The sequence below is a fragment of the Salmo salar genome, chromosome ssa07, assembly GCF_905237065.1.
Source record: "Salmo salar chromosome ssa07, Ssal_v3.1, whole genome shotgun sequence".
Lineage (NCBI taxonomy): Eukaryota > Metazoa > Chordata > Actinopteri > Salmoniformes > Salmonidae > Salmo > Salmo salar.
Window position 1 is genome coordinate 31,674,265 of NC_059448.1, and position 16,762 is coordinate 31,691,026.

A 16,762-nucleotide genomic window follows, 5' to 3' on the forward strand; every position below is an offset into this window, starting at 1 on the left:
GGCTGAAGAAAACATATACCACAACTTAACAGGTAACACCAGCACCTCTCACACACACACACACACACACACACACACTTATACACACACACACACACACACACCTGATAATTGTTGTTCTCACTTTTACAGCTTGTTAATCGTCTCAATTTTGTATTTTGTATTTTCTTTACATATTCAGGCTTTTGGATACATGAATGTGTTGGCGAGATTTTGTGTTTGTGTGTGTCAGTGGATGTTTGTCTGTCTCTGCCAATATAAGTCGCATTAAAGTTTTAATGAGCCACATCTCACTAAGTAAAATGCAATAACTTAAGTTCTGCAATTAGTGTATACAGTATGTAATAAATATTGTGTGTTTTGGCCACAAAATAGTGGATTGCTGTGTTTCAGATAAATCTGATCTTGTAGGAATTTACTCAAAGTCTACACATTATTCTTACATTTATACTAAGGGTTTTGCCAAGTGATTCAGTAACATATTTAGTTTTGTCATACGTATAAGTGCATGTAGACCTACAGAATATGATGGATAAACTTCAGTTCCACGTTGGGCACTTGGGGCCGAATCCTGCCGTTATATTTGTTCTCATAACTTAATGTAGACTTTTTGCATAGATTTTGCTTTCATATCAAATGAGTAATAATTATCGCACACACACACACACACACACACACACACACACACACACACACACACACACACACACACACACACACACACACACACACACACACACACACACACACACACACACACACACACACTGAAACAGGGTAACAATCACCTAAACACACCGGCTGAGACTAAACAGTGCAAATGACCACACACAAACACACAGACATGGAGGCATGGAAACCCCAACTTATATTAATCCTTCTCTCTGTTTGTTCTGTTTGTCCCATGCAGTCCACTGTCCTCTGTCATCATGTCTCAGTGTGTGCCCTCTAACCTATGTGTGCTAATGCTGCTGCTGACCCTACTGCTGCTGTCACCATTCAACTTCAGCTACGAGGGGCTCAGCACAGGACCTGGCTGCCATCTATACCGTCAGTCTAACACAGAGACATATACAGATACACACACATAATATACAAATATATATATACACACACACACACACACACACACACACACACACACACACACACACATATAATGTACAGATACACGCAAACACACAATGTACAGTTGGACACACTTTGTACAGATAAACACACTCGTGCTGAGTGATTAGTGCTTTTTGAGGTGGTTTTGGTTCGATTAATAAAAAACAATCAGTTGAATGCTGTAACAACATAGAAAAAAAAATATTAATTAAAGTCCCATGATGGTAGTGACTCTACATTACTGCTTATCACTTACAAACCATAATTTATTCACATGACTTTACTTTAATAAAATATTTACATTTGTTTTATTTGATGACTTTATTATTTCATTCCTAGACATAATTTCATCTCTATAGAGCTGTTGCTTATGCTGTCTGACAAAATCACTATTTCGCAGTTCTTCATAGTAAATAAGGCATACTTTTATGACTACTGAATACAACTATCAATCACTTAGACCACGGACAGTTGAAGTCGGAATTTAACTTACACTTAGGTTGGAGTCCTTAAAACTTGTTTTTCAACCACTCCACAAATTTCTTGTTAACAAACTATAGCTTGGCAAGTCGGTTAGGACATCTACTTTGTGCATGACACAAGGAATGTTTCCAACAATTGTTTACAGACAGATTATTTCACTTATAATTTAGGGTTTCACAATCCCAGTGGGTCAGAAATGTACATACACTAAGTCGACGAAATTTCAAGAAAACGATGTCATGGCTTTAGAAGCTTCTGATAGGCTAACTGACATCATTTGAGTCAATTGGAGGTGTACCTGTGGATGTATTTCAAGGCCTACCTTCAAACTCAGTGCATCTTTGCTTGACATCATGGGAAAATCAAAAGAAATCAGCCAAGACCTCAAAAGAAAATTGAGGTCTTGGCTGTCCGGTTCATCCTTGGGAGCAATTTCCAAACGCCTGAAGGTACCACATTCATCTGTACAAACAATAGTACGCAAGTATAAACACCATGGGACCACGTAGCCGTCATACCGATCAGGAAGGAGATGCATTCTTTCTTCTAGAGATGAACGTACTTTGGTGTGAAAAGTGCAAATCAATCCCAGAACAAGAGCAAAGAACCTTGTGAAAATTCTGGAGGAAACAGGTAGAAAAGTATCTATTTCCACGGTAAAACAAGTTCTATATCGACATAACCTTAAAGGCCGCTCAACAAGGAAGAAGACACTGCTCCAAAACCACCATAAAAAAAACAGACTAGGGTTTGCAACTGCATATGGAGACAAAGAGCGTACATTTTGGAGAAATGTCCTCTGGTCTGATGAAAAAATATATAACTTTTTGGCCATAATGACCATTGTTATGTTTGGAGGAAAAAGAACACCATCCCAACCGTGAAGCACGGGGGTGGCAGCATCATGTTGTGGGGGTGGTTTTCTGCAAGAGGGACTGGTGCACTTCACAAAATAGATGGCATCATGAGGAGGGACAATTATGTGGATATATTGAAGCAACATCTCAAGACATCAGTCAGGACGTTAAACCTTGGTCACAAATGTGTCTTCCAAATGGACAATGACCCCAAGCATACTTCCAAAGTTGTGGCAAAATGGCTTAAGGACAACAAAGTCAAGGTATTGGAGTGGCCATCACAAAGCCCTGACCTCAATCCTATAGAAAATGTGTGGGCAGAACTGAAAAGGTGTGTGCGAGCAAGGAGGCCTACAAACTTGACTCTGTCAGGAGGAAGGGGCCAAAATTCACCCAACTTATTGTGGGAAGCCTGTGGAAGGCTACCTGAAACATTTGACCCAGGTTAAACCATTTAAATGCAATGCTATCAAATACTAGTTGAGTGTATTTAAACTTCTGACCCACTGGGAATGTGATGAATGAAATACAGCTGAAATAAATCATTCTCTCTACTATTATTCTGACATTTCACATTCTTAAAATAAAGTGGTGATCCTAACTGACCTAAGACAGGGAATGTTTACTAGGATTAAATATCAGGAATTGTGGAAAAAAAAGTTTAAATGTATTTGGCTAAGGTGTATGTAAACTTCCGACTTCAACTGTAGTTTCAGGTAGGGACACCTCACTTAGCAACAGCTGATATCTATATCCCCTCACTATTGTGCATTCTTCTGTCTCTTCCATAGCAGACATAAAAGAAACACAGACTGGACAAGTAGATGCGCAATGGATTATGGTCATTGTAGTTAGTTTAGCGCATAAAATGTGGTAATTATGTTGAATATTGGCCTGTTGGAAACAACTCCCTACTACATCGTCACAGTTCCTGGCTGGATCTAATTTATCTCTAGAGAATCTGTGTAATGTGCGCATTGAGCTCACAGAAAAAAAATATACAAAATGCAATTCAAATAATTGAACTGATGTTGGTCAATTACTTGTTTAAATTAATTGTTCTCCTCTTTCCTCTCCACTCCTGCAGCATTTAACGTGACCATCCGTAGTGACCGGCGTGGGTCATGTAAGGGAACCCATGTTGTGTATGCCTGTGTTGGATACTGTGAGTCCAGTGCCTTTCCCTCACGCTACTCTGTCCTGGTGGCATCTAACTTCACTCACAACATCACCTCAGCGTCAAGATGTTGTACCATCAGCAAGGATGCAAAGGTAGAGTATAGAGACAGACACACACACACACACACACACACACACACACACACACACACACACACACACACACACACACACACACACACACACACACACACACACACACGTAGGGTAAGGGTATGTCATCCTGATTACCTATTTGGTTGGAACATTGTCACCTGACATGTCTAAAAATGTGGTATATTTTTTTTTATATTGTGTTAATTTCCCTAAGATCAAAGTTCGTCTGGACTGCCCTCGTGCTCGTCATCACAACGACATTGAGATCCTGACGGCGCGGGCTTGTCACTGCGACATGTGTCGCAGGTCACGCTACTGAGACGCCACCGTCGCTGCAGGAACATGCAACAAACTGTAACATGAGGACTGGGAAAAGGAGTCCCAAGGAGAGCAATCTGTCAATCAAATGTACTGTATAAGAGAGAGAGAGAGAGAGCGAGAGAGAGGTTTGTCCATGCCTAGAATGGAACGGTGGAGCAGAGAAAAAAGACTTGAGAAACACTTTTTATAACGTTGCTTTATTTAAGAATTGTTGGTTTAAACATTAGTTTAAGACAGGAGAAGACAGTTTGTGACCCTGTATGAGTTAACACCCTAATATCTTTGTAGTGCACTACTTTTGACCAAGGTCCATAGCGCTCTGGTCAGAAGTAGTGCACTATAAAGGGAATAGGGTGCCATTTGGGATGCATGCGTAGGCACTGACAGACAGTTAAACTACTATAGATAATACAATAATTAACTCTACATAGATCTACTATACAGCCCCTACCACAGAACTAGAATGAGTAGAACTAGAATCCCCTTTCAAATCAATGGGTGGACTGGCAGCCAATTTGAGTGTTTACCAATCAAGTTGCCATGGTCAGAAGTTCCAATTCTGTTCTATTAATTCTATTTCTATGGCCACTACACAGCCAGACATAAAGAGACAAAAGAATGTACATAAAACTTTATTTATATTAACGAGCTTGAACAACTGATGTTTTGTAAATAAGTGACAAAGAATGTTGGAAGTGTTGACAAAATAAAAATTGAAAAGATTACAACAGATTTTTAAAGAAGTTTTCTGTGTGATAACACTACAGTGGTGTACATACAGAAATATTAAACCCTCTTGGTCTTTCTCTCTCTCTCTCTCACACACACACACACACACACACACACACACACACACACAATCATCTCTCTCTCTCTCACACACACCCTGGTCCCCCTCCCCCGACACACAATCCCTGCTCCTCTCCACCCCAACCAATACACATACTCCTTTCCCTCAGTGTCCTGTGTGAAGCAGACAGTAGTGGCACTGCTGGGTGGGTGAGAGGATAGGGGTAGAGTGGTGAGACATATATCTCACACACACATACACTCCCCACACAGCTCTAGGTGTAAAGGGGGGAGACGTAAAGCTGGCAGCCTGGCAGATGGGCCGTCAGATAGCGGGTACGCCCGTAGGAACACACATGGTGGTGCCGCTGGATGTAGGGTGGCTCCGGGAACAACTTCTATAGGGCAACAGAAACAACATAACAACCCTATTAACCCTGCCAATGATACATCATTGTTGTTTTATAAGGTGAGATATGGCAAGATGATATGATGAGATGGCAAGACGTGGGACGACTTTTAGAGCAAGCGAGAATAAACACATACACAATCGGAGGCTTGGAGGCAGGCCAAGCGAGGAGGAGTTCTACAGCAGTTCAAAAAAGCCCTATCTTTGTTCAAGTGTCCAGGTGTGCGCATGTATTTGTTGTCCTGTTTACCTACCTCCCAGGTGTTGCACCAATTATCAGAATTGGGCTGCCTGTGTAATTGTAGCCAGAGAGTTAGCGGGGCAACAACATCCTGAGACAGAGACAGAGACAGAGAGAGATGAATAGAGAGAGAAGTGATGATAAGAATGGTCTGATGGCTCAATACACTTTAAACTCATGCATCAAATTTACATCTGGTCTACATCTGGTCATCACATTTTTGTAATATAAGACAGGTAAGTCAAACTATTGAAGTCTCTTCTGTTCTGGCACTACAAGCATATAGAACTCCCCCTAGCGTACGTCATGATTCCTGCACGGCCGATCAAGAGATCTCTGTGCTGAGCCTGAGCAACTAGACAAGTACAGTGATAAGTTATTGTCATGATAAAGGAAATAAAATGTCCATCAGTTATACAACGTAAAATTGTAAGCTAAACTGATTTCTAAACATTTACATCAATGATGTAGATGTGTTATTAGAATTATGCTGCATTCTACAATTTCTACTGGTTGCTATCGTTGTCTTATCAACAGAATCAAAGGTCTGTTTTGTTCACGTACAGAAATGTACCTGAAAACATTTCTAATGGCAACAGCAAGGCTGATGGTCCTCATGCGCTCAAATGAGCTGGAGTGATGCGCGCAGTGCCAATAAACATCATTGTCATGAGCCGTGTTCGTTAAAACCTCTTCAGCGTCTGATCCCGTTAGCAGGATCAAAATCCAGCGAAAAATCATATCGCCAATTAGCATTAAAAAAAATCATAATTTTTTTTTACAAAAATTTATATATTTTTTGTTTGTTTTATAGATACACCTCTCCTGAATCGACCCACGTCGTCCGATTTCAAAAAGGTTTTACAGGAAAAGCAAATCATTAGATTATGTTAGATGAGTCCATCGTAAAAAGCAGCAACATAGCCATTTTCCGACCAACCACTTGCATCACAAATAACCAAAAAACAGCTAAATGCAGCACTAACCTTTTACAAACTTCATCAGATGACACACCTAGGACATCATGTTACACAATGCATGCATTCTTTTGTTCAATAAAGGTCATATTTATATATAAAAACAGCATTTTACATCGGCGCGTAACGTTGACTGACTATTTTCCCCTCAAATGCGTCCCGGGAAACAATGCTACAATTCCCTAAATTACTAGTCGAAAACGATTTTTTAACCTCTATGGGCTCTATAGCAAGCGTCCCACCTACGTAACAGCCACTGGCAGCCTGTGGCGCGATTTTCAAAACGTTAAAAATCCTATTACTTCAATTTCTCAAACATATGACGATTTTACAGCTATTTAAAGACAAGACTCTCGTAAATCTAACCACACTGTCCGATTTCAAAAAGGCTTTACAACGAAAGCAAAACATTAGATTATGTCAGCAGAGTACCAAGCCAGAAATAATCAGACACCCATTTTTCAAGCCAGCATATAATGTCACCAAAACCCAGAAGACAGCTAAATGCAGCACTTACCTTTGATGATCTTCATCAGATGACAACCCTAGGACATTATGTTAGACAATACATGCATGTTTTGTTCAATCAAGTTCATATTTATATCAAAAAACAGCTTTTTACATTAGCATGTGACGTTCAGAACTAGCATACCCCCCGCAAACTTCCGGGGAATTCGCTAACATTTTACTAAATTACTCACGATAAACGTTCACAAAAAGCATAACAATTATTTTAAGAATTATAGATACAGACCTCCTCTATGCACTCGATATGTCCGATTTTAAAATAGCTTTTTGGTGAAAGCACATTTTGCAATATTCTAAGTACATAGCCCAGGCATCACGGGCTCGCTATTTAGACACCCGGCAAGTTTAGCACTCACCATAATCATATTTACTATTATAAAAGTTTGATTACCTTTTGTTGTCTTCATCAGAATGCACACCCAGGACTGCTACTTCAATAACAAATGTTGGTTTGGTCCAAAATAATCCATCGTTATATCCGAATAGCGGCGTTTTGTTCGATGCGTTCCAGACACTATCCGAAATAGTAAAGAAGTGTCGCGCGCATGGCGCAATTCGTGACAATAAAATTCTAAATATTCCATTACCGTACTTCGAAGCATGTCAACCGCTGTTTAAAATCAATTTTTACGACATTTTTCTCGTAGAAAAGCGATAATATTCCGACAGGGAATCTCCTTTTCGGCAAACAGAGGAAAAAATCCCAAAGGCGGGGGCGGTCGGGGTCACGCGCCTAAGCCCAGTGTCCCTTGATCGGCCACTTGAGAAAGGCGATAATGTGTTTCAGCCTGGGGCTGGAATGACGACATTCTGTTTTTTCCCGGGCTCTGAGCGCCTATGGACGACGTGGGAAGTGTCACGTTAGAGCAGAGATCCTTAGTAAATGATAGAGATGGAAAAGAAGTTCAAGAAATGGTCAGACAGGCCACTTCCTGTAAAGGAATCTCTCAGGTTTTGACCTGCCATTTGAGTTCTGTTATACTCACAGACCATTCAAACAGTTTTAGAAAATTTAGGGTGTTTTCTATCCATATGTAATAAGTATATGCATATTCTAGTTACTGGGTAGGAGTGGTAACCAGATTAAATCGGGTATGTTTTTTATCCAGCCGTGTCAATACTGCCCCCTAGCCCTAACAGGTTAAATTTATATTGTCAATCTAACATTTATAGATGAATATCTCTTGAGAACACCTGTCATACCAGATTTTAAATTAACTTTACTGGGTAATCACACTTTGCGATAAAAGGAGATGCGATACACAGAAAATGAGCTAATAAACCGAGCTCGGCGCCATCTTGGAACAATCGCATGTCACATCTCATCTTGTATAATATTGTCAATAATCGCCTACCTTTAGTTGTCTTCATCAGAAAGTACTTCCAGGAATCCCAGGTCCACAACAGATGTATTTTCGGTCGAAAAAGTCCATCATTTATGTTCCATTAGCTTTCTGTTGTTAGCGCGTCTGAATGCTGTATCCAAATACTCTGCCGGGCACAGCCGTTTCGAAATAAAACATTTTTTTCCCATTTAGGTTCGTTCAAACATGTCAAACGTTGTAAAACATTAATCTTCAGGGCCTGTAACACCAAGAGAGCCAATCAGATTCGACGGGGACGGTTGTAGAGTGTTTTGAAACGTTTCCAAAGGTGGGGGTAGACAGCGCGGCCGGCGTCATAATGGTGATGGCCCATCCCCTGTGACCAATTTCCAATGGGTCTCATTCACTGAGTTTCGACTGTATAAGGCTCAAACCACTGTGAAAAGACTGGCGACATCTAGTGGAAGCAATAGGAAGTGCTCACTGAACCATGGTTAACGGTGTGATTAATAGGGAAAGATGAGAAGTCGAGTCCACAATTCTGAATTCCACTTCCTGTTTCAATCGGTCTCGGGGTTTTGACTGCCATAGGAGTTCTGTTATACTCACAGACACCATTCAAACAGTTTTAGAAACTTTAGGGTGTTTTCTATCCATATATAATAAGTATATGCATGTCCTAGCTTCTGAGTTTGATTAGTAGGCCGTTGAAAATGGGAACGAATTTTTTTCAAAATGCGCTGTGGCGCCCCCTATCCTAGGGTATCCTCAAGAGTTAACTACAAAAAAAGAAAAGGATTAATCTATTTTAAAGGAGCAACAAATAATTTAACATTTCACAAATATTGTCAAAATAAAGATAACCCCCAACAACGAAAGTAGACTATACAAATCTGTTTGGCAGGCTACGTAAAGACTAGTTTAATTATATAAACAACAGTTGGGCATCTTCTCCACTGTCTGAATATGCCCTATCTCAGAACAAATGTATTGTTGATGCTTTTAGTCCAATTAAATTGTACGGACACTCTGACGTCATAGCAATTATAACGAAATGCCCTTAAACTTTGCGACTCCTGGGGGGGGGAGAGCTGGAGAAATTAGTGAAGGATGAGAGGGAGAGAGTGAGAGGCAGAGAGAGCAAGGTAGATAGTGTGTGTTTAATCTTGAACATTATTGCAAAATGTAGATTTCCGCCTAAATAGAAGTCATGAGATGGCCCTAAATAATAACTAGTAATGAGTTCACCTTTTTAGTAAAAATAGTTATAAATTGCTGAGGTGTACTCACTTTTGAGGACACAAGCTCAAGTACATAGTACAAATATTATTAAAATATAAAAAAATCATACATGATTTTTCCCTATTGACCAAAAGTAGAGGAATGAATGAAATGCTTTCTAAATATAGTAACAATCAAATTAGAAAAGATTTCACCTTTCTTATAAATGTAAAATAAACATGAGACAAATTTGGCCACATTTCATATAACTGACAAAAGAGCATTTCCTACCAAGCGTCGCCTGAGCAACGCAGAGACACAATTAGAATGTCTACAGATTTCGTCCCTCTTTGACCAAGAGAAAGTGGTCGGTTTCAATTCTACAAAATTATTTTATGTTTTTTTTAATGTTGACAGCTATAAATTCATCTGAGAATATCACAGCGAGATGAAACGATGATTACCGGATTCGCTTTGTCTGGATAGAACAGAAAATGTGACACTCATTCCCTATGAAAATGTAATGTGTGAAACCTGACACTTCAAGTCAGCACCACTGACAGAGTGGTAGCGGAAAGCAGACAGATGGGGCTTTCTGGCACTATAAGGCACTGAACCCTGTGAAATTCACAGAGCGCTCTGTACAGCAATATATCAGTTGGAACTGGTCCAGCACCCTAAATAGGGGACTTAACATCTATGCCCCATTAGATGGATGAAGTGATAGGGACAAAAGAGAGAGAGAGAGAGATTACACAAGAGACCATTAAAAAACGACACACACACGCTCCATTGTTTTCTCAAAGTGAAGTTAATTTAGCACATCATCTTTTCCTTTCTACAATCCCGGTTTAACTTGACTGTACATTCATCTAACCAGCTGTTGGTCCCCGGAAAAAATACAATGTCATCCTCAATCGTTTCTATGTTTCTGAGCATGGATAGCCTACAAACCAGACCTGGAGGACACTGCAATTGTAGTTTAGCAATGCTTTGTATGCGTACATATTCAATTCCATTATTATTGCTGTTTTACAATTCTACTGAGGGGAACCTCTTCTTTCTGTTGATAACTTGCGTTCCAATTCCGGAATTCCCGATTTCCGGAAGGATTCTTCTCGTTCTAGAACAGAATAGTGGAAGGGAAGATTATTCTCCCAGCGAACTGACTGACTGACAAATGGGGGAATTATGGGTAACTTGCAAAATTCAGGAAGTGTTTTAACGATAGTGAGGTTTGTTTCTTTATGTCCTTTCTTGTTTTGTTGAAATTAAAAACAGTTAAAAAGAGTGTTGAAGGCTGCTGGTCTGGTTGTCTTGGTAACAAGATGCAAGATAAACCTCCAGATTCACAATCAATCAAAAGTGTTACATTCTGATTCAAATCCTGTTCCTACAAAAGGAGAGAAAGGGAGAGAAGAAAGAGAGAAAGAGGGATCGATGCCACCTCTCTCACTCTGTCTATACACATCTCCTGTCACTGTTACACTCATACTGAATTCTCACACACACACTTCCATCACCTCTGCATCTTACACACATGAACACACACACTTCCATGACCTCTCCATCTCTCTCTCTCACACACACACACACACACACACACACACACACACACACACACACACACACACACACACACACACACACACACACACACACACACACACACACACACACACACACACACACACACACACACACGTCTCATCTTTGCCAACTTCCTGCAATAAGGTCACAATTCCAGAGATCAAATAAAAAAACTATCATAAATATCAGATGTCGCCAAAATGAACACACAAAAACATACAAATATTCAAACAAATTCAAAATCATTTCATCAAACGAATGATTCATAATAAGATGCACAGAAGTACAGTAAGACAGTGTGATATCAAGGACTAGTAGACTGAGCCCACAAGATGGTAGACTGAGGTACGCATCCCAAATGGCACCCTATCCCCTATATAGTGTACTACTGTTGACCAGAGCTCTATGGGCCCTAGTCAAATGTAGTGCACTTCATAGGGAAAATGGTGCCATTTAGGACACAACCCCAATACACACATTATTCAAAACAAATTAGAATATTACTAGAAAAACGTGGTTTTCTGACTCTCTTCCTTCTCTCTATGCCCAATTATGAATGGACAAGAATAATAACATATCAGAACATTATTTTAGTTTAGAAGATTAGGGGTTGCCCAAAATCATACACTGGGTACGTCCCAAATGGCACCCTATTCCCTAAATAGTACACTAGTTTTGACTAGGGTCCACAGGGCGCTTGTCAAAAGTAGTGCACTATGTAGGGAATAGGGTGCCATTTGGGAAGTAGCCTCTTTCCCCATTATAGTGCACTGCTTTTGGTCAGTAGTATTGCACTACAATATGGGGATTAGGCCCCATATAGTGTACTACATTTGGCCAATAGTGCGCTCGCTCTGTAGCGAATAGGGTGTGATTTGGACCATGCTCTAGTTATGCTAAAGCTTTAGGAGTTCTACACTAAAGATTCTCCCACCAACACTATAATAATCATAATATTCAGACATACATACAATATATATATATATATATATATATATATATATATATATATATATATATATAAACATCAGTAGTAGTAGTAGAGTAGAGAAGAATAGAAGAAGAAGCAACAATATTATGTAGCATTTACGTCATCATTCCTCTGTATCTTTTGGGACGGTATAAAGTCCTTTGTCAGAGAACCGGGAAAACGGTTCCACGTCAAAACTGACAGCTAGAACCAGCTAGAAGACAGCTAGAACCAGTACCTGTGTGTGTGTGTGTGAGTGTGAGTGTGTGTAAGAGAGAGAGAAACATGTCTTGTTTAAGATGGGCAGTTTGTGTGGGTAGTCTTCCAGTGAGTATGTAGAGGGCTGTGTTTGCACTTCAATGTAGGTGAGTGTCAGTCTATGTGTTTGAGTTGATTCATCTTTTGTTTACATTCTGCATGAGTGTGTGTGTGTGTGTGTACAGTATATGCCTGTGTGCGACTATGTGTGTGTTCATGTTCTCAGTGTGTGTTCTCAGTGTGTGTGTGTGTGTGTTTGAGCGTGTGCGTCTGCTCCTTCGTGTGTACATGTGTGTGTTTGGCTATGTTCATACTGTCTCTGTATGTCCTCTAAGTACTCTATGTATCCTGGTACTGATCCTCCGCTGTCTGCTTCTAGGTGTTAGAAGAGGCTCCACTGAGCTCGGGGTTTGGCTGCTCAGGGAATGCCGTCTGTGGGGAGGAGGGCTGAGGAGGCTCCCCTCTCTCCTGGAGGTTCTTCTGATTGCGACTGGCCTCCCCCAGGATCTGCAGTCTCCTCTCCTGCTGCTCCTCCAGCCCCCGCCACAGCTCTGCACGCTCACACTCCCTCTTCAACTCCCTTGAGGGGAAAGGTGAGGGAGGGAGGGAGGGAGGGAGGGAGGGAGGGAGGGAGGGAGGGAGGGAGGGAGGGAGGGAGGGAGGGAGGGAGGGAGGGAGGGAGGGAGAGCAGAAGGGGAAGAGGTAGGAAGAGAGACAGCTTAGGTTATATACACACTGAGTGTACAAAACATTAGGAACACCTTCCTACTATTGAGTTGCACCCCCTATTTTGCCCTCAGAACAGCTTCAATTCGTCAGGGCATGGTATCAAAAGCGTTCCTCAGGGATACTGGCCCATGTTGACTTCAATGCTTCCCCCAGTTTTGTCAAGTTGTGGGGGGGGGAATTGAGACAGAGACATTTAAAATAATCTGTATAGCACTTTGTGATAACTGCTGATGGATAAAGGGCTTTATAAAATACATTTGATTGATTGAAGATAATGACTTGTGGTGTCAATCAATGCAACTTCCAAATGAGAAAATGCATCCCATAACATTTTAACATGGAAATATCTGTTCTAACAGTAGAAGCCAATGTGTGGTGTTCAATGTACGTAGGCCTACATTCCATGAGATTAAAAGAAAACATGCAGGGCTTGACATTAACCTATTTATCCACTTATCCTTCAGACGAGGAGGTGACTGAAAATGTTGTCTTGTTGTTTGATGCAAGAAACCACTTTACAAAATAAAATGCATTATTATTTCCATATTATTATTACAGAGAATCAGACAAATTATTCTACCCTTTGCCTATTGGCAATTTAGCTAATTCAAGACTGTCTCAATTTACACAATTAAGACAAAAAAATGCTCTTTACCCAACTCGTTTTTCAAAGATACACGTTTTGTGCTCTTGTAGGAAGTAATCCCTCCCCCATTGCTGACTACAAATGATCAATAACTGGGCTAATAATTCACTAATTATTAAAGGATATGAACAAATCTGCACATGTGGCTCTCGCTTTGATCTTAAAACAAGCGTATCTACACACGACCACTCATGCTGTAAACACAGTCCAGTTCAAAGTGAATGGCACAGATCCATATACAGCAATGGCCTATTTGCATATAGGTCTACTGCAGCTCTGATTGGTTATGACGCACCAGTCTGTGTAGAGTACGGGCTAAGTCATGCGTGTCAATGCAATAGAATCTTACTCTGAAACGTTCTGCCTACAACAAAATCTCTTGCATAGTTCATTTTGTTTCGGTATGTTGCATTGAAAGTGGCTAATGTTGCATTGATTCGATCACAATTCCCACAGGAAAGGGAAATGTTAATAGTGTTAACTAAGGAGGAACACTGTAGGAAGTTCAGTGAAGTTCAATCTTGTGCTTCTCTGCGCGGGCTGATATTTCTTCTGCCGGGCAGTCCCAGGGAGCTGCGCACCTGCGTATGCGCGTAGCTTAGAGGGAACATTGTTGTCAATTTAATGCAAGTGAACACAAAGAGAAAAGTAGAAAGACAGAAGGATGAGAAACAGGGGTGTTATACACACACATATTAGTACACGCACGCTCACTTCTGTTTTTCCACTTTGTAAGAGGCAGTGAGGTCATCAAACAGCTTGCTGTTCATCTCCATAAAGGTCTTCAGAACGTTGTAGATCAGAGAGACTATAGTCCTGCAGAGAGAGAGAGAGAGAGAGAGAGAGAGAGAGAGAGAGAGCAAGATGGAGAGAAGGATGGATGGAGGGGGAGAGAGAAAAAGAGATGGAGAGGTGAGGAAGAGAGGACAGAGAACGAGTGAAGGTGGGGTTAGAGAGGTATATCTGCAGAGATTCACAGTTCATACAGACTTAGAGAGCAAAGGTTATAGGTTATGCGTTAGAGGTTAAGGGGTAGAGGTCACTCACTGGTTCCAGTGTTCCTTGGACACTCTGTAGAGTGTGGCGAAGACCAGTGGTAGAATCACCTGACAGTTCTCCTCTATCAGAGACAGGATGTACTCGTTGTTCCAGAAGTACAAAGCCCTCTCTGCTACCTACAGCAGGGAGGGAGAGAGAGATGGAGAGACGGAGGGAGAAGGAGAGGGAGAGAAAGGGATGGAGGGAGAGAGAGAGAAAGGGATGGAGAGAGAGAGAAGTAGTGAGGGAGAAGGAAAGAAGAGGGAGAGAGGGAGGAAGGGATGGATGGAGTGTGAGCAGAAGGGGAATAGAGGGAGGAAGAACGAGAAAGCTTAGGTTATATACAGTGACTGTACAAAACATTAGAAATACCTTCCTACTATTGAGTTGCACCCCCCTTTTGCCCTCATAACAGCCTCAATTCGTCAGGGTATGGACTCTTCAAGGTGTTGGAAGTGTTCGACAGGGATGCTGGCCCATGTTGACTCTAATGCTTCCCATAGTTGTGTCATGTTGGCTGGATGTCCTTTGGGTGGTAGGCCATTCTTGATACACACGGGAAACTGTTGAGCGTGAAAAACCCAGCAGCATTGCAGTTCTTGATACAAAATGGCACCTACTACCATACCCCGTTCAAAGGCAGTTAAATCTTTTCTCTCCCCATTTACCCTCTGAATGGCACACATACACAATCCATGTCTTAATTGTCTCAAGGCTTAAAAATCCTTCTATAACCGGTCTCCTCCCCTTTATCTACACTGATTGAAGTGGATTTAACAAGTGACATAAATAAGGGATCATAGCTTTCACCTGGATTCACCTGGTAAGTCAGTAATGTTCTTAATGTTTTGTACACTCAGTGTATAACAGTAGAACAAATCTTTATTGTCCAGAGAATTTGTCCTTTGCAGTTTGTTAGATCAATGTGAGAGGACAGGGATTGGCTGCCCAGATGTGGTGGGCATGGCCTAACCTGGGAGTGTGGGCTGGAGATGCAGGCAGAGATCTGTGTGTGTATGTGCGTGCGTGCATGTGTATGTATGTGTGCTTTAATTTTAATGTGTGTGTGTACCTGGAAGTGTGGGCTGGAGATGCAGGCAGCGATCTGTTTGAAGAGAGGCTCCTGAACACGGATAAACTGAGATGGCTCGATCACATCCAGTATCTCCTCTATCTCCCCTAGGAACATCACCTTCAGATGCACATGCACACACACACACACACACACACACACACAAAAAGAAAAACACGCACACAGATGAAGAGACGGATGCACACAAATATACACATGCACGGACGGACACACACACAGATGCACACACACAGGCTCACACACATATGAGAGAATCACACCATGAGTTTATAAAAAACACACACACAAAGATGTCTCACCTCTTTCTGGGTGCATGTTTTGGGCCAGTATTTGAGGAGCCCTCGTATGATCTGAACAGAAAACAAACAAAGTCCAGCACGGTGTTACAGTGTTTTATGTATACTGGAAGTTCCAGTGTGAGCAGTGACTAACGACAGTAAGGTTGCAAAATTCCGGTAAACAATAATCCAAAATTTCCAGGTTTTCCCAAAATCCTGGTTGGAGTATGCCTGGAATCAGTAGGGAATATGCAGGAAATCCTGCAAATCAGGATTTCTGGAAGGCCTGGGATTTTTAGTAAAGTTACTGTAATTTTACAATCCTAAATGACAGAAAAGGTGTTCCTTACGTATTCTGTGACTGTAGAATCTTTCTCCATAAACTGGACCACACAGTACGCCAGCTGTAGAGTGGTAGATACATACAGCAGGTTAACACACACACAACCCAGCTAGTACATAATGTTCTGGAAACCATATGTTTCTTAGAGCTTGGTGAGAGCATGGTTGTCCTATGGTTATTTTGCATTCAACCTTCCCATAACTTTCTGGGAATGGCGCCGTATAGTTGCTCAGCATATTAAAGGAACTTAACAAAAAAAAAAGTCTTATATTAAGAGAACA

The 16,762-nt window shown here is 41.1% G+C and overlaps 2 protein-coding genes across 2 annotated transcripts in view; one reads left to right on the top strand and one right to left on the bottom strand.

The window, feature by feature from the left end:
- Positions 1-929: 929 nt before the first annotated feature.
- Positions 930-4,065, top strand: LOC106609030 (glycoprotein hormone alpha-2-like). The gene is made up of 3 exons (XM_014207364.2): positions 930-1,050; positions 3,538-3,722; positions 3,940-4,065. The coding sequence occupies exons 1-3, from the start codon at positions 930-932 to the stop codon at positions 4,042-4,044; spliced, it is 411 nt and encodes a 136-aa protein (XP_014062839.2). The 3' UTR covers positions 4,045-4,065.
- An 8,082-nt stretch (positions 4,066-12,147) lies between these two features.
- Positions 12,148-16,762, bottom strand: part of LOC106609029 (serine/threonine-protein phosphatase 2A 56 kDa regulatory subunit beta isoform) — a 44,920-nt gene continuing 40,305 nt past the window's right edge. The window contains exons 8-13 of the mRNA XM_014207363.2: positions 16,489-16,542; positions 16,160-16,210; positions 15,840-15,959; positions 14,777-14,904; positions 14,444-14,545; positions 12,148-12,934 (exon numbers count right to left, since the gene is read on the bottom strand). Of these exons, the coding sequence (XP_014062838.1) occupies positions 12,730-12,934; positions 14,444-14,545; positions 14,777-14,904; positions 15,840-15,959; positions 16,160-16,210; positions 16,489-16,542 (660 nt within the window). The 3' untranslated portion in view covers positions 12,148-12,729. The remainder of the gene's footprint in view (positions 12,935-14,443; positions 14,546-14,776; positions 14,905-15,839; positions 15,960-16,159; positions 16,211-16,488; positions 16,543-16,762) is intronic.